The 24,353-nt window shown below is 45.1% G+C and overlaps 1 protein-coding gene across 1 annotated transcript; it reads left to right on the top strand.

The window, feature by feature from the left end:
• Positions 1-1,196: 1,196 nt before the first annotated feature.
• degs1 (delta(4)-desaturase, sphingolipid 1) lies at positions 1,197-23,198 on the top strand. Its single transcript, NM_001007484.1, has 3 exons — positions 1,197-1,322; positions 15,117-15,859; positions 21,280-23,198. The coding sequence occupies exons 1-3, from the start codon at positions 1,241-1,243 to the stop codon at positions 21,424-21,426; spliced, it is 972 nt and encodes a 323-aa protein (NP_001007485.1). The 5' UTR covers positions 1,197-1,240; the 3' UTR covers positions 21,427-23,198.
• The last annotated feature ends 1,155 nt before the right edge of the window (positions 23,199-24,353 follow it).

Here is a 24,353-nt window from a genome sequence, read left to right as displayed (position 1 = left end):
GTTAAATTTTTTAACATTTTCTAATGGTGGTGTGCCTCGTGATTTTTTTCATGAAACAAGTGTGCCTTTGCCCAAAAAAGGTTGAAAAACACTGCTTTAGACAGATTCAGTGGTTTATTTGCCTGTGTATCAGGCAGATCTTGATTGGGCAGGTTTGATTTTTCTGCGATCAGGGACCGCATCGTCTCGTTGATGCAGTCCCTGAACCGACGCCCCCTATGCCCACCGCTTTAATTTGATTGTTTGGCCCTAGGGCCAAATGACCGAATTAGCCCGATATCGCCCACCCATAAGTGATCGCCCTGATCTCGCCAAATGAGCAGATCTTACTGTGTATGGCCACCTTAACTGTAACAGGAAGTAGTTTGGAAGCAAAAGACAAAGCTCTGTCCATGAATTGGCTGATGGGGCCTAGCATATGTATGTATGTATGTATAACTTTATTTATAAAGTGCCACAAGGGTACGCAGCGCTGTACAATCTTACAATATACACAATGACACACAGGGAGGACAAGTGTTATAATAAATACAATAAATAAGTATAAATACACAGGGAGTAAGTGCCATGTGGTATGAGACACAGTAGGAAGGAGGTCCCTGCCCCGTAGAGCTTACAATCTAACACATGTATGTGTGCCTTGGCTTGTTTGTGTGCACTGTGAATCCTATGATCCCAGGGGGCGGCCCTTAGTGCAGTTTCCTATTTAGGATTACCCAATGGCACATACTGCTAAATAAGTATATTTATACAAAAATGGTTTATTCATATGAAGCAGGGTTTTACATTGAGTTTGTTTATGCAATATATTTGTATAGATACATTGTTCGGGGGTATAGTTTTCTATTAAATTGCTTTTGGCATGTTCTTCACCAACCCTCACCCACCTTCACCCTCCCTCACAAAATTCTCCTCAGAAAGGCGTGCCCAGCCCTTATATAGATGCGGTAAGGGGGCGTGGCTGTAAAAATTCCTCGATAAGGGTGGGGCCGTGGTCAGGCTTTGGTTGTTTGCCCTCCTTCGTCCTCTTATTGGATGGTTTGTACGCCAGTCTTCCGCTGGTTTGCAGTCGCAAAGTAGCCAGCAATTGCGCTCCCGCCCACAGCCCACAGGCCGGCAGATGGGCGCGTCACTGTGTGGGCGTGGTGATTGCAAAGCTTCTCTCCCCCCCCCCTGTCAGTCGGTTTCCGGCCGGGCTTAGAGGGGAGCTCAGTTTGTGTGAGGCTCTCAGAGCGCAGCCATGGGGAACAGTGCGGCCAGAGAGGACTTTGAGTGGGTCTACACTGACCAGCCTCATGCGGACAGGAGGAAGGAGATTCTGGGTGAGGAGAAATGGGGGTGGCCGTAGGCTTGTATAATTGGCGGGGGGCATAGGCTTGTGTAATGGGGTGGGGGGCATAGCTTAAGGGGGGGGCTTGGTGTAATGGGGTGGGGGGCATAGGCTTGTGTAATGGGGTGGGGGGCATAGGCTTGTGTAATGGGGTGGGGGGCATAGGCTTGTGTAATGGGGTGGGGGCATAGGCTTGTGTAATGGGGTGGGGGGCATAGGCTTGTGTAATGGGGTGGGGGGCATAGGCTTGTGTAATGGGGTGGGGGGCATAGGCTTGTGTAATGGGGTGGGGGGCATAGGCTTGTGTAATGGGGTGGGGGGCATAGGCTTGTGTAATGGGGTGGGGGGCATAGGCTTGTGTAATGGGGTGGGGGGCATAGGCTTGTGTAATGGGGTGGGGGCATAGGCTTGTGTAATGGGGTGGGGGGCATAGGCTTGTGTAATGGGGTGGGGGGCATAGGCTTGTGTAATGGGGTGGGGGGCATAGGCTTGTGTAATGGGGTGGGGGGCATAGGCTTGTGTAATGGGGTGGGGGGCATAGGCTTGTGTAATGGGGGCATAGGCTTGTGTAATGGGGGGCATAGGCTTGTGTAATGGGGGGCATAGGCTTGTGTAATAGGGAGGGCATAGGCTTGTGTAATGGGGTGGGGGCATAGGCTTGTGTAATGGGGTGGGGGGCATAGGCTTGTGTAATGGGGTGGAGGGCATAGGCTTGTGTAATGGGGTGGGGGGCATAGGCTTGTGTAATGGGGTGGGGGGCATAGGTTTGTGTAATGGGGTGGGGGGCATAGGTTTGTGTAATGGGGTGGGGGGCATAGGCTTGTGTAATGGGGTGGGGGGCATAGGCTTGTGTAATGGGGTGGGGGGCATAGGCTTGTGTAATGGGGTGGGGGGCATAGGCTTGTGTAATTGGGGGGCATAGCTTTTAAGAGGGGCCTGGATGAGTTCTTGATCAATCAGAATATCCAAGGCTATTGTGATACTAATATCTACAGTTAGTACTAGTGGTTGTATATATAGTTTATGTATGTGAGTGTATAGATGAGTAAGTATAGGTTTGTGGGTGCTGGGTTTACTTGGAAGGGTTGAACTTGATGGACTCTGGTCTTTTTTCAACCCTATGTAACTGTAATAGGGGGGTCACAGGCTTGTGTAATGGGGGCTCATTTCCCATATCTCTTGTCTGTGTTATAAATGGCCCTTATAGAATCTGGCTTTATTGGTTTTATGTAATTGCCTGCTTATGTCTGTATATGATATCAATATACTCCTATTAATCAATATTCCTTGTGCTGAATTTCCCCCTCAGAGACAATTCACTTTTCTCCCAACCCCACTGCCCAGTAGATCTATGCCCCCCGCCCTACAACCTAGAAACACCAAATTTTACATTTCCTTGGTTTTCTTTTAAAATATTATTTTTCGTTATATATAACAGTGGGGGTTTCCTGACTGGCCTATAGTTATTGGGCACCCTGTTGGCATAGGGTGAGTATGCGTAGGCGCTGCCAGGACCAGCCTTGGGTATAACGGACCATACAGAGACTCGCACGAGGGATCCCCGCTATGCCATGCTGCACACATGTATTGCTGTGTTGCCAGGGTGTGGGTGGGCATGGGGTATCTGAATGCAATAGGGCAGTATTATCACCTAGTAGAAATTGCCCATATGGTGACTGCCAGTGTGTCTCACCCATGCCATGCTGGAACTCTTTATATATGTGCTGCATTGGCAGGGTGCCCTGAGTGCCAGCCCCCGGTATGCTGACTATACAAACTGTACAGCATTACCCAGCTGTGCCTGTGCCTGCATGGCGTCCGTATAGACTGAATGGCAGGGTGCCCTGAGTGCCAGCCCCCGGTATACTGACTATACAAACTGTACAGCATTACCCAGCTGTGCCTGTGCCTGCATGGCGTCCGTATAGACTGAATGGCAGGGTGCCCTGAGTGCCAGCCCTCGGTATACTGACTATACAAACTGTACAGCGTTACCCAGCTGTGCCCGTGCCTGCCTGACGTCCGTATAGACTGAATGGCATGGTGTCCTGAGTGCCAGCCCCCGGTATACTGACTATACAAACTGTACAGCGTTACCCAGCTGTGCCCATGCCTGCATGGCGTCCATATAGACTGAATGGCAGGGTGCCCTGAGTGCCAGCCCTCGGTATACTGACTATACAAACTGTACAGCGTTACCCAGCTGTGCCCGTGCCTGCCTGACGTCCGTATAGACTGAATGGCATGGTGTCCTGAGTGCCAGCCCCCGGTATACTGACTATACAAACTGTACAGCATTACCCAGCTGTGCCTGCATGGCGTCCGTATAGACTGAATGGCATGGTGTCCTGAGTGCCAGCCCTCGGTATACTGACTATACAAACTGTACAGCGTTACCCAGCTGTGCCCGTGCCTGCATGGCGTCCGTATAGACTGAATGGAAGCGCAGCCAGCTCGGGCTCCATGCCTTCCCTGCTGTGTTGGCACCGTGTCTGGGCGTGTCCCTTCTCTGAATGGCATTCCCCGGGGTGCATGATTTACTTTAGGCCAGAAAGCATCATGGAGGGAATCCCTGGCACTTACTCTGCCTGTGGTTTCCCCTCTCCGCCCTGCAATATGTGTTTATTGATAAACTTTTATTAATTGCCTGTGCTCCCTGTGTTGTACATGGGTGTTAATATTGTGCGTTGTGCCGCTGCCAGGAGCCGGCGTTCCTTCCACAAGGCTGTGTGACTGGGGCCGGGATTGTGCTTGTTTCACGCCCAAAATGTCCCTGTGTGAGTGTCTTGTTCTCCCTTTGCAGCCCGACCGCACATTCACCACATTGCTATCCCCCTCCTCCTCTTTCCCCTAATTGCTTCACGGTACGGTATTTCCTTCCTTTTCAGTGTAACTGTTACACTCTTCCCTCACAAGCCAAAACCCCCTGACTCATCCGAACTTTGTCCTAATACTTTTGTATTTTGTTGTATGTACCGAGATGCAAAAGCACCGGGCGGCTTTTATTCCATGGGCCCCTTGTTACCTGCACTTTGCTGTCATTTGCCTGTGGCTTTGTCTTCGTTCAGCCATGTGAAATGTGTTGAAATGTGACTTTTCACCCCCGCTGTGGTTAAAGATGCTTATTTTTGCACTTTTGTGCACTTTTTGTGTGTCTATTTGTGACTGGGGGGTGGCTGGTCAGAGCATTATAATAACCAGTAGAATATAGGGATGCACCAAACTACTATTTTGGGACTGGCTTCGGACTCAGATCGGCCAGGACCATGGTTTCAGCAGAATCCGAATCCTGCTGAAAAGGGCTGAATCCCCAGTAAAATGGCCCTGCCTTAGCAAAAAAATGTCATACAGGCATGAGATCTGTTATCAGGAAAGCTCAGAATTACACGAAGGCCATCTCCTGTAGACTCCATTTTAATCAAATAATTCAAATTTTTTTAAAAAAAGCATTTATTTTTCTATGTAAAAATAACCTTGCACTTGATCCCAACTAAGATATAATTACCCCTTATTGGGGGCAGAACAGCCCTATTGGGTTTATTTAATGGTTAAATGATTCCCTTTTCTGTGTAATAATAAAACAGTACCTGTACTTGATCCCATCTAAGATATAATTACCCCTTATTGGGGGCAGAACAGCCCTATTGGGTTTATTTAATGGTTAAATGATTCCCTTTTCTGTGTAATAATAAAACAGTACCTGTACTTGATCCCAACTAAGATATAATTAATCCTTATTGGGGCAGAACAGCCCTATTGGGTTTATTTAATGGTTAAATGATTCCCTTTTCTCTGTAATAATAAAACAGTACCTGTACTTGATCCCAACTAAGATATAATTACCCCTTATTGGGGGCAGAACAGCCCTATTGGGTTTATTTAATGGTTAAATGATTCCCTTTTCTCTGTAATAATAAAACAGTACCTGTACTTGATCCCAACTAAGATATAATTACCCCTTATTGGGGCAGAACAGCCCTATTGGGTTTATTTAATGGTTAAATGATTCCCTTTTCTGTGTAATAATAAAACAGTACCTGTACTTGATCCCAACTAAGATATAATTACCCCTTATTGGGGGCAGAACAGCCCTATTGGGTTTATTTAATGGTTAAATGATTCCCTTTTCTGTGTAATAATAAAACAGTACCTGTACTTGATCCCAACTAAGATATAATTAATCCTTATTGGGGCAGAACAGCCCTATTGGGTTTATTTAATGGTTAAATGATTCCCTTTTCTCTGTAATAATAAAACAGTACCTGTACTTGATCCCAACTAAGATATAATTACCCCTTATTGGGGCAGAACAGCCCTATTGGGTTTATTTAATGGTTAAATGATTCCCTTTTCTCTGTAATAATAAAACAGTACCTGTACTTGATCCCAACTAAGATATAATTAATCCTTATTGGGGCAGAACAGCCCTATTGGGTTTATTTCACGTTTAAATGATTTTTAGCATATTTTTTTCCCATATTTTTCCCATATTTGGAAAACTCCAAGTCCCCAGGGTTCTGGATAACAGGCCCCATGCCTGTATATAAATATAAAATAAACTTTAAATCTTTTTTTTTTTTTTTTTCTTTCCTTTTTTTTTGTGTTCTGGACTTTTTCTATGGCCTTTTTGTACATTTTTGCTAGCAGCTTGTGTTCAGATTTCACCCACACCCTCTCTGTTATCTTTTCTTTCTCTACTGCCCTTTTACATCGTCGCAATCCCTTTGTGTGGCTGTTTCTGTATTTCCCCGTGATGCCTGTCCCCCTCTCCCTCATCTCTCCTCCTTAGCTGGTCAGTGTTACCTCTGTCCCATAGGCAAGGGTTTCTGGATGTCTGTACAGCACCTCTCCCCCCACACCAGCCATATATATATATATATATATATATATATATATATATATATATATATATATATATAAATTCCATGTTAATAGTTGTGAATAGGATGTATTCTGTTTCCTCTGTAAAAGGGTTTATTGTTTGTAAACCTTCTCAGGTATGCAGACTTCATTTAGGGAAAGTCCGCAGGCGAAACAACATTTCTACTGAAGTGTCATTGTGTAAGTCTTGAAGAAATACTATTATTATCCATCCCACGGGTTTCCTTGCCTTATAGATCCCCAACCAGTGGCTCAGGTGCAACATGTTGCTCACCAACCCCTCGGATGCGGTGCTTATTTTTGAATTCTTGGCATGGAGGCAAGTTCTGCACAAAAACCAGGTGTACTGCCAAACAGAGCCTCCTATAGGCTGTCAGGCTGTATAGGGGCCAATCACAGCTCTTAAAGGAACAGTAACACCAAAAAATGTGTATATTTCAAAGAAGTTAAACTATAATGTACTGCTGCCCTGCACTGGTAAAAGTTTTGTGTTTGCTTCAGAAACATTACTTGAGTTTATATAAACCCTGGTGTGTAGCCATGGGGGCAGCCATTCAAAAGAAGAAAATGCACAGGTTATATATATAGCAGCTAACAGATAAACCCTGTTGAATACAATGGTGTCTTATCTGTTATCTGCTATGTAACCTGTGCCTTTTCTCCTTTTTCCAGCTTCAATGGCTGCCCCCATGGCTGCACAGCAGCAAACACCCCAGTTTTACCAGTGTAGGGCCACAGTACATTATATTTAAATTACTTTAAAACACTTTAATTTTTTGGTGTTACTGTTCCTTTAATTGGTTCCCCTAGTTACATATTTCATGCTTGTGTTGCCCCCCAACTCTTTTTACATTTAAATGTGGCTTACAGGTCAAAAAGGTTGGGGACCCCTGCCTTATGGCTTTATTGAATGTATAAATCATGGTGCTTATCTGATCTGCTTCAAAAGGAGCCTTTAAGACAGGGATCCCCAACCTTTTATACCCGTGAGCCACATTTAAATGGAAAAAGTGTTGGGGAGCAACACAAGTATGAAAAAGGTTCCTGGGGGTGCCAATAAGAGCTATGATTGGCTACTTAAATAGCCCTTATGTGGACTGGCAGCCTACAGAAGGCTCTGTTTGGCATTATACTTGGTTTTTATGCAACCAAAACTTGCCTCTCTACCAGAAATTAAAAATGAGCACCTACTTTAAGGCCACTAGGGGCAACATCCAAGGGGTTGGAGAGCAACATGTTGCCCCTGAGCCACTGGTTGGGGAACACTGCTTTAAGACATGGAGGTTGGCATTTTGCTCTAGAAATGAGTTGGTTTATTCAGCCAAAATAGCATTGAAAACCACTTTGCTGCTCGGACGTAATTCTGCTATTTCATATGAAATAATATTTCCCAAATGTCCCAAAAGTCATTGATAAGGCTGCCATACACAGGCCGATTCTAGCTGCCGATATCGGTCCCTTAGACCGACTCGGCAGCTTATTACCCCGTGTATGGGCACTAATGACGGGCCTGGCCTGAAATCGGGCAGATATCGAGGTTTAAAAAATTTAGTGTGGTCCCCAAACCGGCTGCGCCTATACCCGTTGCTCTAGTTCGATTGTTTGGCCCCAGGGCCAAACGACAGAATTAGCCTTAATTAGCCCAATATCGCCCACCTGTAGGTGGGGATATTAGGAGAAGATCCACTCGCTTGGCGACCTTGCAAAGCGAGCGGATCTTAGTGTGTATGGGCACCTTTACTGTCTGACCACAAATATTGTGAAAGACCTGGAAATACTTAGATTTCAGTAAAATCCTAAGGGCTGTGGCAGACGGGGAGACTAGTCACCCGCGACAAATCTCCCTGAAATGCCATCCCACCGGCTAGAATGTAAATCGCCGGTGGGATGGCATACACGGTGCCGTGATTTCCCCCGAAATTGCCGAAGTTGCCTTGAGAGGAAACTTGAGAGGCGATTTACATACTCGCCGGTGGGATGGTATTTCGGGGAGATTAGTAGCCCGAGATTTGTTGCGGGTGACTAGTCTCTCCGTGTGCCACAGCCGTAAAGGGGGCCATACACGGCCAGATTGTAGCTGTCCATTCAGACCAATTCGGCAGCTTATCTGCCTGTGTATGCGCACCCCCAATGGGCCCAACCTAAAATTGGCCAGATCTTGATTGGAAAGGTTTGATTTTCCCGTCGGATTGGTGACCACGTTGGTTAGTTGATGCTGTCCTCAGTCCGATGGCCCATATATCCGCTATTTTAATTAGATGGTTTGGCCTTAGGGCCTCCATAGGTGGGCATATCGGGAGCCTCCGAGGTCACCCTACGATCACACCATGTATAGCCACCTTTAGACTTTCATAAGTAACTCAGTGATCATTATCAGAACCTGGCGAAGTAGTAAAACTTGCCTGTTGTTCATTAAAATATAACACACGGCGCTGTTTGTATCCCCGGCGTTGTTAATAATTAGGGAGGCACAGAATTCCGTCTATTTCGCACGATTATTCTGTCGGCTCTAAAGCTCTGAACAACCCGCCGTGACGATCTTTTGCTTCACAGATGACACATTTTTATTTAAATGTTTATCTTATGTTGAATATGCAAATAGGCGATCAGCTTTCGGCCAACAGATTTGTGGAGGATTCAGTGTTCAAGCGAATGTAAATATTCTGGTTTCGGCAGAGCCCTATACAACGTTAAACCGGAACTTTCATGAGGAGTAAAGGCAAACTCCCTGCAGCTAGACCCTAATATAAACAACCCCCTTCCGTACGAAGTCTCCCCGTGTAACATGAGGAGGTAGAAGGTTCTGAGTAATCCCTTGCAGCGGCTAACCCAATTACACAAGCGCGTGATGAGCAGCTCTGCTCATTATACCCTTGGCTGGGAGTCATGGGTTCCTTTATATAGGGATATAGCTGTAGGCCTTGCCTATTGTAGCACACAGATAGTGAGGGTTAATAGATGGAGCTAAGCTTTGCCCCAAGGAGAATACTGTGTATAAAGAGATCTGAGCTAGTGGAAACTCTGCCCTTGTTCCCTAGTGAGTAACCAGGGTCTCCTCCCCATCTGATCCTCCCTATGTTTCCATTTACCGGCGGCGGTTACGCATTTATATCTTCTGCACCGGCATTGAGACTCTAATAGGGGTATGTAATAAATGGCACTAAGTTTGCCCAGGAGCAGTAACCCATAGCAACCAATTATCAGGCAGCATTTACTGGCTACCTATTTGAAAGCAAACAACTTATTGGTTGCTATGGGTTACTGCCCCCGGGCAAACTCGGTGCCTTTTAATGCATATGGGGCTAAGGACGCTGATTGTTGGCCAGTTCAGCCTTGTGCTGTGTGCCACATACAGATGAATGGGCTTTGTTAGCGTAAAGGGGTAGTTCACCTTTGAATTACATTTTAGTATGTTGTAGACATTGATATTCTAAGACAATTCACAATTGGTCTTCGTTTTTAGTTTTTGATGGTTTTTTAGTTATTTAGCATTTTGTTTAGCAGGTCTCCGGTTTGGCATTTCAGCAAGTATCCGGTTGCTAGGGTGTAATTTTTTCCTAGCAACCAGGCAGTGGATTGAACAAAAGCTGGGAATATGAATAAAAGAGGGCCCATGCAGAAACATAAATAATAAAAAGTAACAATACAATTGCAGCCTCACAGGGCGATAGTTTTTGGCTGCCGGGGTCAGTGACCCCCATTTGAAAGCTGGAAAGAGGCAAAAAAGAAAGGCAAAATCTAATGACTATAGAAAATAAATAAGGAAAACCAATTGCAAAGTTGCTAGGAATAGGGCATTCTATAACATACTAAACGCTTACCTAAAGGTGAAACATCCCCTTTAATATATTTGGATTTTGATGAAATAACTTTAAAAGGGGGGTTAACTTTTAGTATGATGTAGAGAGTAATATTCTGAGAGAATTTGCAATTGGTCTTCATTTATAATTTGTAGTTTTTCTAATTATATCAGTTTATGTTCAGCAGCTCTCCCACGTGAAGTTTCAGCATCTATCTGGTTGCTAGGATCCAAATGACCTTAGCAACCAGGGTGTGGTTTGAAAGAAAGACTGATATATGAATAGGGGAGGACTTGAACAAAAAAATAAGTAATAAAAAGTAACAATAAAATTGTAGCCTCACGGAGCAAAAGTTTTTGGCTGCCGGGGTCAGTGACCCCCATCTGAAAGCTGTAAATTGTTCAAAAACTATAAAAAATAAACAATGAAGACCAGTTGGAAAGTTGCTAAGAATTGGCCATTCTATAATATACTAATAGTTGGACCACCCCTTTAGCCGACACTCTATTAGTAGCTGTATCGTCTGTAGGAGAGATTTATAGCCATTTACAGGCTGTTTATCTGCAAGTGAAGGGGATTTTCCAAGCCATAAATTATTATTGATCCCCGATGGCTTTGGAGGTTATCTACAGCCTGCCCTTATCTACAGAGTCCATAAAGCTTTCATGGGAATGAGTTGTTACATTGCGGATACACGGTATGTACTCTTCTGCACCTTTAGTTTAAAAAATGGAGAATTGTCCGGTCGTGGTTATTACTGTATTGTAGAGTGTAAGCTCTTTTGGGCAGGGCTCTCTTCCCCTCTTGTATCGGTTATTGATTGCTTTATATGTTACTCCTTGTAGAGTGTAAGCTCTTTTGGGCAGGGCTCTCTTCCCCTCTTGTATCGGTTATTGATTGCTTTATATGTTACTCCTTGTAGAGTGTAAGCTCTTTTGGGCAGGGCTCTCTTCACCTCTTGTATCGGTTACTGATTGCTTTATATGTTACTCTGTATGTCCAATGTATGTAACCCACTTATTGTACAGCGCTGCGGGGTATGTTGGCGCTTTATAAATAAATGTTGATAATAATAATATTGCTGACCTGTTGCCTATTCATGGGGGGGCCACGCCTGTAGCACGGAGGCCTTTAGCCTTGCAGTGAGTGTGCCAGGCATGCTGTGGGCCGCAGCCAGTGCATTCTCTAGCTCATTACAGAGTCCCATACTGTGCTTTGTACATACTGGGCCGAGCGGCTGTCACATGCTGGTGTGTAACACGGCAAAGAATGGAGCTTGTTTGTGCACTCGCTCCTGCGGGTATTTATTTTGGCAGCCTCCAAAGCGCTTTATTTCCCAGTCCCAGATGTTGGCGTTGGCTGTCTTTCCGCACAGGGCCTAATTTTGCTAAGGGCTATTTAGAGTTATATTCTGAGACTATTTGCAGTTGGTCTTCATTTATTATTTGTTTTTTTTAATTCAGTTTTTTTTTCAGCAGCTTTCCAGTTTTAAGTTTCAGCATCTATCTGGTTGCTAGGGTTCAAGTTACCTTAGCAACCAGGGAGCGGTTTGAATGAGAGACCAATATATTTATAGAAGAGGACCTGAATAGAAAAATATATTATATAAAGTAACAATAACAATAAAACTGTAGCGTCACAGAGTAATAGTTTTTTGGCTGCCGGGGTCAGTGACCCCCATTTGAAAGCTGCAGGGAGTTAGAAGAAGAAGAAGGCAAATAATTTTAAAAAAACTATTAAAAACAAATAATAAAGACTGAAATTGATTAGAATTGGCCTTTCTATAACATACTAACAGGGGGGTTGGAGTCTGATATAGGAGCAGGGATTGGGATGGAACAACAAGGAATTATACATTTACCAGCGAGTGTATTGCCAATAAATGTGTAATGCTGGCCCGGCCTTGGCTTGTGAGATATTAGCCAGATGGCAACCCCAGTTAACCCCTTCTTCTCCTTTCCGTTTCCTTTCTTCTTTCCCAGTCCCCCTCCCCCATTTAATTTTATAAAATTTTTTGCTTTTTATGTCTTTTTTACTATTTTGGAACTTTTCCATCCCCTCCTGTTCCTTCTCACTGTTCCTCCGGGTGCCCTTCCCCAGCGCTACAAAAGGACAGCAGGAGGAGCGCATTATGGGGTGCTGTTGCCTTATTAGCTCTATAACACACAGTGCAAGTCCACGCTGTGGGGCGGGGGTCACATGGGGTGTTATTAAAAACGCGGATATGAGCGTAAATACACACAAAATGAAGCCCTACTGAAAATAGTGGAATATACACTATAGCTATTCCCATGCCATCCCTTTGAACTCTATGGGATCCACGGGTTTGGAAGAAACTCTGCGTATTTTCAATATGTCAGTCAAACTCCCGCAAGATGTATTGCGCATATACGTCTTTGTGGCGTTATTACGTAGTGTATTGTCTACCAGTCTGGGTACATTTCGCTTTTCCCCCACAAAAGTTTAATAAGATTATTCAGAGATGTCTTCCTCCATGGCTTATTTTGGAAAATCGTTACGTCGCGTCATTACGAACACGTGGAAATGTGGGCAATGAGAAAAAAAAAAATGCATGTTGGGAAAACAACACTGCAGTCTGAAAAACACACATTATCATGCGCGTGTCTTTTCATTGGTGTATTTATACTCGCCCGCTGATTTTAAAAAACGCCCCTGGTGACCTCGCCCTTATATTTTCTGACAGGCCGGAGGTGCTTGATTGGTTTGCTTTTATTCTTCTGTCTACTCTTATCCAATAGGAGGCCACACATAGGCCCAACCCACGCCGTATCCAGCCAATGAGCCTATTGGCTGTATAGGTAATTCTCATATGAGAGGCACACACGTGTATGGCCACCATTACATGGTTTTCACAGGAGCTGAAGAGGTGCCAGAGATATGAACCAATGGGAAATTTTCTATCAGGGCCAATAATTTACCAGGATGACAGGGTTGTCTCCTACTCACTATATATTCCCAGAGGGGCCGACATTTATCAAATATAAAGTGCCCTGTTGGACACATAGTGACAGGCTCTATTGATAAGGTTCCTTTGGGGGGGCCACTTCCCTGAATTCCCCGAGACACTTGCTGGGCCCTGGGTTGTCGTAGCTAATATCCTATCTGGGGTATATTTACCCAGTAGTGTAACTAACAAATAAACAATACTGCCCTTTGTGCTCCCTTATAAAGCTAATCACTTGCCTCCCCCTGTGCCACTGACACAAACACACAGTTGTGACTCGGCCTCCACAGCAGCATGTCCTCGCTTGTTGGCACCTCACCCCTAACATTCCTCCAACATTGCTTAGGGCAGAGACGCTGGGAAATGGGACTCACTCTAGCACTCTGGGTAATTGCACGCACTGCATTTCTTAGTAGCTGATAATGCAGCACCAAAGCCACTGCCCCCATAGGCCTTGAGAAGCTCCATGTTGTGCCAGGCAGGGGATCTAGGCAACCAGAAACAGCAAATGATTTATTTAAACTGCTTTAAGCACAAGTAACCGGATAGCTGTGTAACTGGCAGGCTGGGGATGAATAGAATGAACGGGTGAATAATTCAGCAAGGAGCCTATTGCCCCACCATTGTCTGGGCACTTGGGCCATTATTACAGGAGCTTTCCCTCAAAGGGCCAGAAGCACCAAATGTGAAAGTGCCCTAAAACCACCTGCGCCTCATTGTGTTCACCTGCTGTGCCCTCTCCCTTTTCTATGGAAAAAAAACTCCATGTTTTTCGATAGGGTGTTTGTGCACAGACAGACAGGGTGCGGCCTTCTATAGATAACAGATAGCTGTGCGGAACTGATATCTTCCATGGGGAATAGAGGATACACAGTCAGGCTTTCATTGTTGGTGTTACTTGTCACATTGCCCATGGAAACGGAGGAAGATCTCCTCCAAAATGTATTAGTTAGAAGCTAATACCCATACCCCAGCCCTGGGTGGCACACATATGGGCACCGTTGTACAAACCACTGATCTAGTAGGTTGGGCTGGTCTGGAACCGGTGCCGGATGTTTGAATTAGAAGCCTCCACCCCAGGGCAGAGCAATGCGGGGCCACAGATAAGGGGGCCAAAATATACAGGAAAGGATTGGGGCATGTCTGGCCATGGCTTATGGATCCAAGGCTCACCAAATCACTAGCATACAGCTCATTTTGGACATTTGGTTATGGGGAAACGGGGGACCCTTTTGGCAGTGTGTTGTATAAAAAAGGGGTTTAGTTGTCATTTAATTCTAGACTAAAGGTCCCCATACACGGGCCGATTCTAGCTGCCGATATGGGTCCCTTAGACCGATTCGGCAGCTTATTGGCCCGTGTATGGGCACTACTGATGGGCCTGTCCGACCGACATCTGGCCTGAAATTGGCCAGATCTCGATCAGGCAGGTTAAAAAATCTAGTCGGATTGGGTACCGAATTGGCTCGTTGATGCGGCCCCCGAACCGACTTTGCCTGTACCCTTCATTATAATTCGATTGTTTGGCCCCAGGGCCAAACGATCGAATTAGCCTAAACGTTCTCCGATATCGCCCACCCGTAGGTGGAGATATCGGGTGAAGATCCGCTCGCTTGCCGACCTCGCCAAGCGAGCGAATCTTCACATGTGTGGGGACGTTTTAAGCTTGGGTCAGTGAGCAGATAAGGCAGGGAGAAAGATATTGGGCTAAACGTAAGTCAGTAGCTCACCAAAGATAACGTTGGGTCCAGGGAACATGCCAAGACCATTGGCCAATGGGCAATAACCAGGAACACTGATAACTGAGCAGGCTGAATCCCGCTTAGTCAGGCATAAGATCAAGTGTCCAATCAAGATGACAGATAAGTAGAGTATACAGCCCTGTGAGTTCCGGGCTCCTATTGCACTTAGACAGAGGCTCATATCTATGAGGAAGGGCAATAGGAGCATGAAACGTGTAGGGTTATATACCCTCGAGTCAATAAGGTTCATCAGATGGGCAAATAGCTGAGTCCTCTCTTTTTTTCACACCATGGTTTTTATTACAGATAAAGCCTTGGCAAAAGGAGTTCCTTTGGGATAAGGAGCCAATTAGAACCTTGGCCCCTAACTTGTTTTTCTCCGCTGTTCTGTTTTTCAGCCAAATATCCCGAGATTAAATCCCTGATGAAGCCGGATCACAACTTGATTTGGATTGTGTCCTTGATGGTCCTTACCCAACTGGTGGCTTTTTATCTGGTGAAAGATTTGGACTGGAAGTGGCTCTTGTTCTGGACTTACGTGGTTGGGAGCTGCATTAGCCACTCCATGACCCTGGCCATCCACGAGATCTCTCACAACAGCGCCTTCGGTAACAGCAAAGCCATGTGGAACCGGTGCTTCGGCATGTTCGCCAATCTGCCCCTGGGCTTGCCCTACTCCGTCTCTTTCAAGCGGTACCACATGGATCACCACCGCTACCTCGGGGGGGATGGCGTCGATGTTGATATCCCCACAGACTTTGAGGGCTGGTTTTTCTGTACTCCGCTGAGGAAGCTTGTGTGGATTATACTCCAGCCCCTTTTCTACACCATCCGCCCCCTGTGTATCAACCCCAAGCCAATCACGCGGCTGGAGATCATCAACCTGGTGGTGCAGTTCTCTTTTGATGCCTTAATTTATTATACCTTGGGAGGGAAAGCTCTGTTTTACATGCTTGTAGGCTCCATCCTCGGCCTCGGACTCCACCCCATTTCAGGACACTTCATAGCCGAGCATTACATGTTCTTAAAGGGCCACGAGACCTACTCTTATTATGGACCTTTAAACTACTTGACCTTTAATGTTGGCTACCACAATGAACATCATGACTTTCCTAGTGTCCCTGGGAAAAACCTGCCACTGGTAAGTCCTACAGAATCTCGTTTTCCTATTGTATTGTCTCCTCACTGAGGGTTGGTGGTGGTTGAGCTCTGATTTAAGAGATGTGACTGCTTTATGAATAGAAGTCACTTTAGAAGAACATCTTCTCACCTTGGATCCCTTCCCATTCACTTAAACGGACCAGTCATCTCCTGATAGCTGTAATTAGCACTCCTGACTGGAGTTGGAGTAGTATTGGCCGTCCTAAGCATAACCATGCCATCCCACCCCTGACCCTATTAGGATTTGTAGTAGTTTAGAAACATCACATGACTCAAGTCACACAGGTCACAAGTCCCAGTCATTAACTCTTCTACAGCAGTGCTGTCCAACTGGCGGCCCGCGGGCCGCATGCGGCCTGCGACCCCCCTCTGTGTGGCCCCCCACCTGTCTGGCTGCTTTGATGGCTTACCTTTTTGTAAGCTTTAAATGGTATCAGTACTGAGATTAACTGCCCCCCCCCTGCATGGTTCTCACCTCAGATTCAGGCTGTAATCAGGCTGTATTGTTTAAATATGTAATCCCCTGTACTGTTCACACCTTTTAATCTCTGCATTGTTCTACCCCCTGCAGTGTTCACACCTAAGGCTCAGGCTGTAATCACACCCATTGTTCACTTCTTCACACCTCAGGAGCAGTAGAAACCCACAAATAATCCCTGCATACTACAAAAAGAACACATACTGAGGTGGTACTGCAATTAAAAAGTTTTTTAATATATAGTTATTGTGCAGACTGTAGGAGCAGTGCCAGCATTGTGTCACTGTAGGCTGCCTGTGTGTGAGCATAGGGCAAGCAGAGTATGGCACACACAGGCAGGGTAGGGAAGGCAGAGTATGGCACACACAGGCAGAGTAGGGCAGGCAGAGTATGGCACACACAGGCAGAGTAGGGCAGGCAGAGTATGGCACACACAGGCAGAGTAGGGCAAGCAGAGTATGGCACACACAGGCAGGGTAGGGAAGGCAGAGTATGGCACACACAGGCAGGGTAGGGAAGGCAGAGTATGGCACACACAGGCAGAGTAGGGCAAGCAGAGTATGGCACACACAGGCAGGGTAGGGCAGGCAGAGTATGGCACACACAGGCAGAGTAGGGCAGGCAGAGTATGGCACACACAGGCAGAGTAGGGCAGGCAGAGTATGGCGCACACACAGGCAGAGTAGGGCAGGCAGAGTATGGCACACACAGGCAGGGTAGGGAAGGCAGAGTATGGCACACACAGGCAGGGTAGGGAAGGCAGAGTATGGCACACACAGGCAGAGTAGGGCAGGCAGAGTATGGCACACACAGGCCAAGTTTGGCACAAACCAGCCAAGAATGGCACACACAGTGAAAGTATGGCACATGCAGGCAGGGTAGGGAAGGCAGAGTATGGCACACACAAAGGCAGGGTAGGGCAGGCAGAGTATGGCACACAGGCAGGGTAGGGCAGGCAGAGTATGGCAGGTTTTTGCTGTACTACAACCATTAATATGGGTATGGTCATGTGATAACATGGGTGTGGTTTCAAGTGGGTGCGGTTTCAAAAAGGGGAGTGGTCAAAACTGGCTTCCATTATCGGCCCTCCACCACGTAGGTCGGAAAAATTCCGGCCCTCGGTACAACAGAAGTTGGACAGCACTGTTCTACAGGATTAAGTGTTATCTGACGATTCTATAAAAGACTGAGATTAAAGCACACAATGCAATATTATTAATGGTACTTAAAGTAGATATCAAATCACTAACGAACTGCTTACTGTCATGTTTGTTACAAAACCCATCAGTTACTAGAGCTTCTCCAGCAGAATCCTGCATTATTATTAACATTTATTTATATAGCGCCAACATATCCCGCAGCGCTGTACAATAAGTGGGTTTCATACATTGGACATACAGAGTAACATATAAAGCAACCAATAACCGATACAGGAGGGGAAGAGAGCCCTGCCCCAAAGAGCTTACAATCTACAAGGAGCATTGTAATCTGTTTTTCCCATGGGGCTAGCCATATTCTTCATTTCCCAGGGTGCCAGAGCCATGTGACCTGTGCTCTGATAAACTTCACTCACACTTTACTGCTGCGCTGCAAGTTGGAGTGATATTCCCCCCGCTGCCCCCCAGCAGCCGATCAGCAGAACAATGGGAAGGGAGCAAGGTAGCAGCTCCCAGTAGGTATCAGAATAGCACTCAATAGTAAGAAATCCAAGTCCGGCTTGGGACTCCTCCAGTTACATGGGAGTAGGAGAAACAATAGGTTAGCTGAAAGCAGTTCTAATGTGTAGCGCTGGCTGAAAGCTCAGACTCAGGCACAAGGCACTGAGATGGCGCCTACACACCAATATTACAGCTACAAATACATTTGTTGGTTGAAGAATAAAAGGTTAAATGGCAGAGGGAATTATTTGCTGTGTAACAGTGTCATTTAGAAATAAAAAGTGCCCCATAAATATCATGACAGTGTCCCGTTAATGTTTCTGATACACAGGGCAGTGTCCAACTGATCCAACTACATGATTGGAGCTGTTACAGAATGATTGTGACACAATTAATTTGAACTTTGTAATGTGCATACATTTGCTGTCTGGTTGAGCTTACTTAGCATGAATGTGAGGGTGCTTGGGCTCAATCGGATCAGTGCGGAGAGACAAGTACAAACAGTTGTTATATTGGGGGGACACTGCGCAGCCCTCCGGTTCCTGTGACTCTGCTGAACTCAGACTTTGCCCTGACTGTGTTGCTGGGGCCCAAAACACAAACATGACATAACTATATAATCCTTATAATCATAATCCTTATCAATGGTTCTGTTCAACTTAACAATCCCTGTGATAGGAGAGGTGACTTTCACTAAGCTGTAGCATTATGATAATGCAGCCATAAAGGTTATTTGGGACTCTGGGTATAGGCTGCACTGTTGTAGCCCCGAGGATTAGATGGGTTCTCCAAGGGGTTTTTATGGCCCCCCCAGCCTACCTGATCCTAAATCATTTTCTATAAAAGTTTATTGGGTAACCTGATACAGGTATGGGATCTGTTATCCGGAAACCCATTATCCAGAAAGCTCCGAATTAAGGAAAACCTGTCTCCCATAGACAGCCCTATTGGGTTTATTTAATGGTTAAATGATTCCCTTTTCTCTATAATAATAAAACAGTACCTGTACTTGATCCCAACTAAGATATAATTACCCCTTATTGGGGGCAGAACAGCCCTATTGGGTTTATTTAATGGTTAAATGATTCCCTTTTCTCTGTAATAATAAAACAGTACCTGTACTTGATCCCAACTAAGATATAATTACCCCTTATTGGGGCAGAACAGCCCTATTGGGTTTATTTAATGGTTAAATGATTCCCTTTTCTCTATAATAATAAAACAGTACCTGTACTTGATCCCAACTAAGATATAATTACCCCTTATTGGGGCAGAACAGCCCTATTGGGTTTATTTAATGGTTAAATGATTCCCTTTTCTCTGTAATAATAAAACAGTACCTGTACTTGATCCCAACTAAGATATAATTACCCCTTATTGGGGCAGAACAGCCCTATTGGGTTTATTTAATGGTTAAATGATTCCCTTTTCTCTATAATAATAAAACAGTACCTGTACTTGATCCCAAACTAAGATATAATTACCCCTTATTGGGGCAGAACAGCCCTATTGGGTTTTATTTAATGGTTAAATGATTCCCTTTTCTCTGTAATAATAAAACAGTACCTGTACTTGATCCCAACTAAGATATAATTACCCCTTATTGGGGCAGAACAGCCCTATTGGGTTTATTTAATGGTTAAATGATTCCCTTTTCTCTGTAATAATAAAACAGTACCTGTACTTGATCCCAACTAAGATATAATTACCCCTTATTGGGGCAGAACAGCCCTATTGGGTTTATTTAAAGGAACAGTAACACCAAAAAATGAAAGAGCTTTAAAGTAATAAAAATATAATGCACTGTTGCCCTGCACTGGTAAAACTGGTGTGTTTGCTACAGTAACACTACTATAATTTATATAATAAGCTGCTGTGTAGCCCCGGGGGCAGCCATTCAAGCTGGAAAAAAGGAGAAAAGGCACAGGTTACATAGCAGATAACAGATAAGTTCTGTAGAATACAATAGTGTTTTATCTGTTATCTGCTATGTGCCTGTGCCTTTTCTCCTTTGAATGGCTGCCTCCATGGCTACAAAGCAGCTTATTTATATAAATTATAGTAGACTTTCTGAAGTAAACACACAACTTTTACCAGTGCAGGGCAGCAGTACATTATATTTTAGTTACTTTTATACACTTTCATTTTTTGGTGTTACTGTTCCTTTAATGGTTAAATGATTCCCTTTTCTCTGTAATAATAAAACAGTACCTGTACTTGATCCCAACTAAGATATAATTACCCCTTATTGGGGGCAGAACAGTCCTATTGGGTTTATTTAATGGTTAAATGATTCCCTTTTCTCTGTAATAATAAAACAGTACCTGTACTTGATCCCAACTAACATATAATTACCCCTTATTGGGGGCAGAACAGCCCTATTGGGTTTATTTAATGGTTAAATGATTCCCTTTTCTCTGTAATAATAAAACAGTACCTGTACTTGATCCCAACTAAGATATAATTACCCCTTATTGGGGCAGAACAGCCCTATTGGGTTTATTTCATGGTTAAATGATTCCCTTTTCTCTGTAATAATAAAACAGTACCTGTACTTGATCCCAACTAAGATATAATTACCCCTTATTGGGGGCAGAACAGCCCTATTGGGTTTATTTAATGGTTAAATGATTCCCTTTTCTCTGTAATAATAAAACAGTACCTGTACTTGATCCCAACTAAGATATAATTACCCCTTATTGGGGGCAGAACAGCCCTATTGGGTTTATTTCATGGTTAAATGATTCCCTTTTCTCTGTAATAATAAAACAGTACCTGTACTTGATCCCAACTAAGATATAATTACCCCTTATTGGGGGCAGAACAGCCCTATTGGGTTTATTTAATGGTTAAATGATTCCCTTTTCTCTGTAATAATAAAACAGTACCTGTACTTGATCCCAACTAAGATATAATTACCCCTTATTGGGGCAGAACAGCCCTATTGGGTTTATTTAATGGTTAAATGATTCCCTTTTCTCTGTAATAATAAAACAGTACCTGTACTTGATCCCAACTAAGATATAATTAATCCTTACTGGATGCAAAACAATTCTATTGGGTTTAATTCATGTTTTATTGATTTTTTAGTATATTTAAGGTATGGAGATCCAAATTACGGAAAGACCCTTGGTCTGTATATGGAAAAGCTTTGTTTGCCATTAACAGATAGGAGTCCCTGTTATTGAATACAGACTCCCAGTATCTTTCTTGCTGTGTTGGAGACTAAATAGAAATAATTAAATGTATTTTTTCTCCTTGTAGGTGCGGAAAATCGCAGCTGAATATTACGACCCCTTGCCGAAGTACAGCTCCTGGGTCAAGGTGCTCTACGACTTCGTGATGGATGACACCCTGAGCCCCTACTCCCGTATGAAAAGGAAACTGAAAGGAGATCTCAAGCTGGAGTAAAGTCAGTGTGGGACTGGGCACCTCGGAGCTTGGAAGGTTTCCCAACGGGGGCAACTGAATGAGCAAATTGCTGGAAGCCTCTCCAGTCTCGTACTGTAGGTGTTTCCCAATTGGTAGCTTTCCCAAGCCCCCGGGGGTGATTGTGCAGCACTAGGCAGGGCCCTTACCAACGTTGTTTTTCCCAGAGCACCTTGCTGTTTCGGTAGCTTACCTAACGCACGCGCATACTGACCGGCACCGTGCCCAAAGCAGGCAACAAAGTATAATAAGTGCACCCCAGCCTTTATTTCCTATTGCAATCCCTGTAGCGCCGACGCTCTGTGTAGCCAGTCCCCACGCTGCAGGGGGGGCACATAATTAGGGCTTTTATATGGTGCCATTGGCTTTGTTACCTGCCACGCAGGCCAAAGTGACTGGTTTTGTCGCTGGGTGAACAAAGCGGCAGTTGCGGACGTCCGTGCAAGTGAAGATTTATCATGGAGTATAAATTCTTTAGGGTGCGCTCTGTCTGTTTAACCCCTTCTGCTGCTTTTACTACTTAAACCGCTCTGTTTTAAACACTGAAGCAAAACGAAGCCGAATTGTGATGTTATTTTAGTTACTCTGAACATTACAGGTAAGAGAGGGCAGGGCATTTGCACCGCTCACCAGTACCTTCATTATTATTATTACCCCTCTACCACACACATCACCTTCAGTGCCTTTCCGTCAGCGTTTTTATGTAATCCTGCACTATTCTCAGTCATTGCAGGGGGCAACCCCAATCTGGGACGGGCAGATATAGTAAGGATCATAATAGTACCCATTCAGGCACATCAGGCACTTTCTCATTTGTATATATACAATTCCCCAAACAGTTAACCTCCCACTAATATCTTCAGGCCATAAGGAAGTTCTTTGGGGGCAATGATCTCTGCTTTAGCCTTTGTAAGATAAGGAGTGCATAGATCAGGGCTCCCTAGCTGGCATATTGTTTATCACAAGGCACATAAACCCTTGGAACAAAGCGCTGATACCTCCCCGGGCAACTGAGACTCCTCAGTGTAAAACATAAAGGGACTTGCCCTTGCCTCCCAGAAGGTACAGAGGGGACTATTGGGCCATATGTATGTTTGCCCATTCTATTGCGGGGTATGAGACAACCAGACTGTCTAGTAAAGTGAACTTGCAACTGCAGGCAGAATAGCTATGGGGGTCTAACCTGGGAAAGGCATTGCCCTGTTCAGCTTGGGAACAGCTATGGGGGTCTAACCCGGGAAAGGCATTGCCCTGTTCAGCTTATTTGCCAAGTGGCTAGTGATGTCAAGCATATACCTAGAACTTAATAACATACTAAAAGTTAATGTAAAAGTGAACTGCCCCTTTCACGCCCCTTTCTCAGTTTAGAATATGCAGCTTTATATTCAGTTCAGCATTCATCCAGTTTTATAGTGGAGAATTCAATATTGGACTGAATGCAAAAACCGTAGTTTCCCTGCTCCATAGCGCCCCCTTAGGGCCAAGACACGGGGCAATTAGACCAATCAACCGGCTGCAAACTGCGCTCGCTTGCCTGGGACTTACTGTGTGGGAAAGGAAAGCTGTTGGTTGAGACGTTGCTGCCCGCCCCCCCATTCTATCATTTCCTCACTCGCCCCTGTGTGGAACCCTCACTATCACTGTTAATGAGAATAGAACTGGTCCAATATTTGCTTGTTAAAAAGCTGCTTTCATTAATGTATCAGTATTAAAAGGAAATATTTGTTGTGTCTTATTAAAGTTTATTAAATCTATTTCACGGTCTCGAGCGTTTCTCTTGGGGTTGGGAGTGTAACGGGGTCAGTATCACCGGCCTGTACTCGCCCGTAGCCGACAGATCAACAACTGCAGCTGCTCTTCCTCTGCCAGAGAATCAGTGAGCCAATCAGTATCCGCGATACAAAGAAACGGGTCGGCCGGGACCCCAGCATACAGGTACCAGAAGGGCAGAAGGAATATTCATACTGAACTGTGATGGGGCTGAGCTCTAACGCTAAAGGCTTGGGCTGTGCGGCTCTGGAATTAATTAGTGTAACAGAACGAGCAACACCAATTAGTACGGGCGTCACACCCAAAGCCTCTGCCTCTCGTGCCCACGAGCAGTGGGAAAGGGTTAATTGTTTTAGCAGTTGTTTTCCATTAATATCTGGTTGCCATGGTATTATTATTAACATTTATTGATAAAGCGCCAACATATTCCGCAGCGCTGTACAATAAGTATTAGTGATAACCAGCTTTGCCGGTGTCTTGGGGCTGTGGAAAAATGCTTGCCAAAAATGGCCCCTCCGCTGGCCCCCCAGGCAAACACAATGCTTCCGGGGGCAGGAACGGTAGAAGGCGGATGCCAAGAAAAAGAATCGGCCCCATGTGGCGTCAGCCTGAATCTCCACTGCCCCTATACCCCTGCTCTTTTACCCCAACTTACAGGCTGCATTAGAGTGTTCTAGTCCGGCCCACTGCTTGAGATACAGACTCCCTGTAAGTTGCCATCATGGTTCAAGTCCAGCCCACTAGTTCCTGTCCCTCCCCCTGAAACTGCTGTGAGAGTGTAGTTCTAGTCCAGCCCACTACTTCCTGTCCCTCCCACTTAAACTGCTGTGAGAGTGTAGTTCTAGTCCAGCCCACTACTTCCTGTCCCTCCCACTTAAACTGCTGTGAGAGTGTAGTTCTAGTCCAGCCCACTACTTCCTGTCCCTCCCCCTGAAACTGCTGTGAGAGTGTAGTTCTAGTCCAGCCCACTACTTATTACAGACTTCTTGCCCCGCCCCTTGTAAGCTACCATCATCATTGAAGTCCAGCCCACTACTTCCTGTCCCTCCCCCTGAAACTGCTGTGAGAGTGTAGTTCTAGTCCAGCCCACTACTTCCTGTCCCTCCCCCTGAAACTGCTGTGAGAGTGTAGTTCTAGTC

This window comes from Xenopus tropicalis, chromosome 5, assembly GCF_000004195.4.
Source record: "Xenopus tropicalis strain Nigerian chromosome 5, UCB_Xtro_10.0, whole genome shotgun sequence".
Taxonomy (NCBI): domain Eukaryota; kingdom Metazoa; phylum Chordata; class Amphibia; order Anura; family Pipidae; genus Xenopus; species Xenopus tropicalis.
The sequence above is the reverse complement of the archived record's forward strand: the minus strand, read 5'-3'. Positions and strand labels throughout refer to the sequence as shown.

What these genes read in the sequence shown, in the direction of transcription:
- degs1 (NM_001007484.1), top strand. Translation starts at nt 1,241, where the DNA reads ATGGGGAACAGTGCGGCCAGAGAGGACTTTGAGTGGGTCTACACTGAC. An exon ending in CAGGAGGAAGGAGATTCTGG is followed by an intron (nt 1,323 to 15,116) that starts GTGAGGAGAAAT and finishes TCTGTTTTTCAG; the next exon opens with CCAAATATCCCGAGATTAAA. An exon ending in CTGGGAAAAACCTGCCACTG is followed by an intron (nt 15,860 to 21,279) that starts GTAAGTCCTACA and finishes TTCTCCTTGTAG; the next exon opens with GTGCGGAAAATCGCAGCTGA.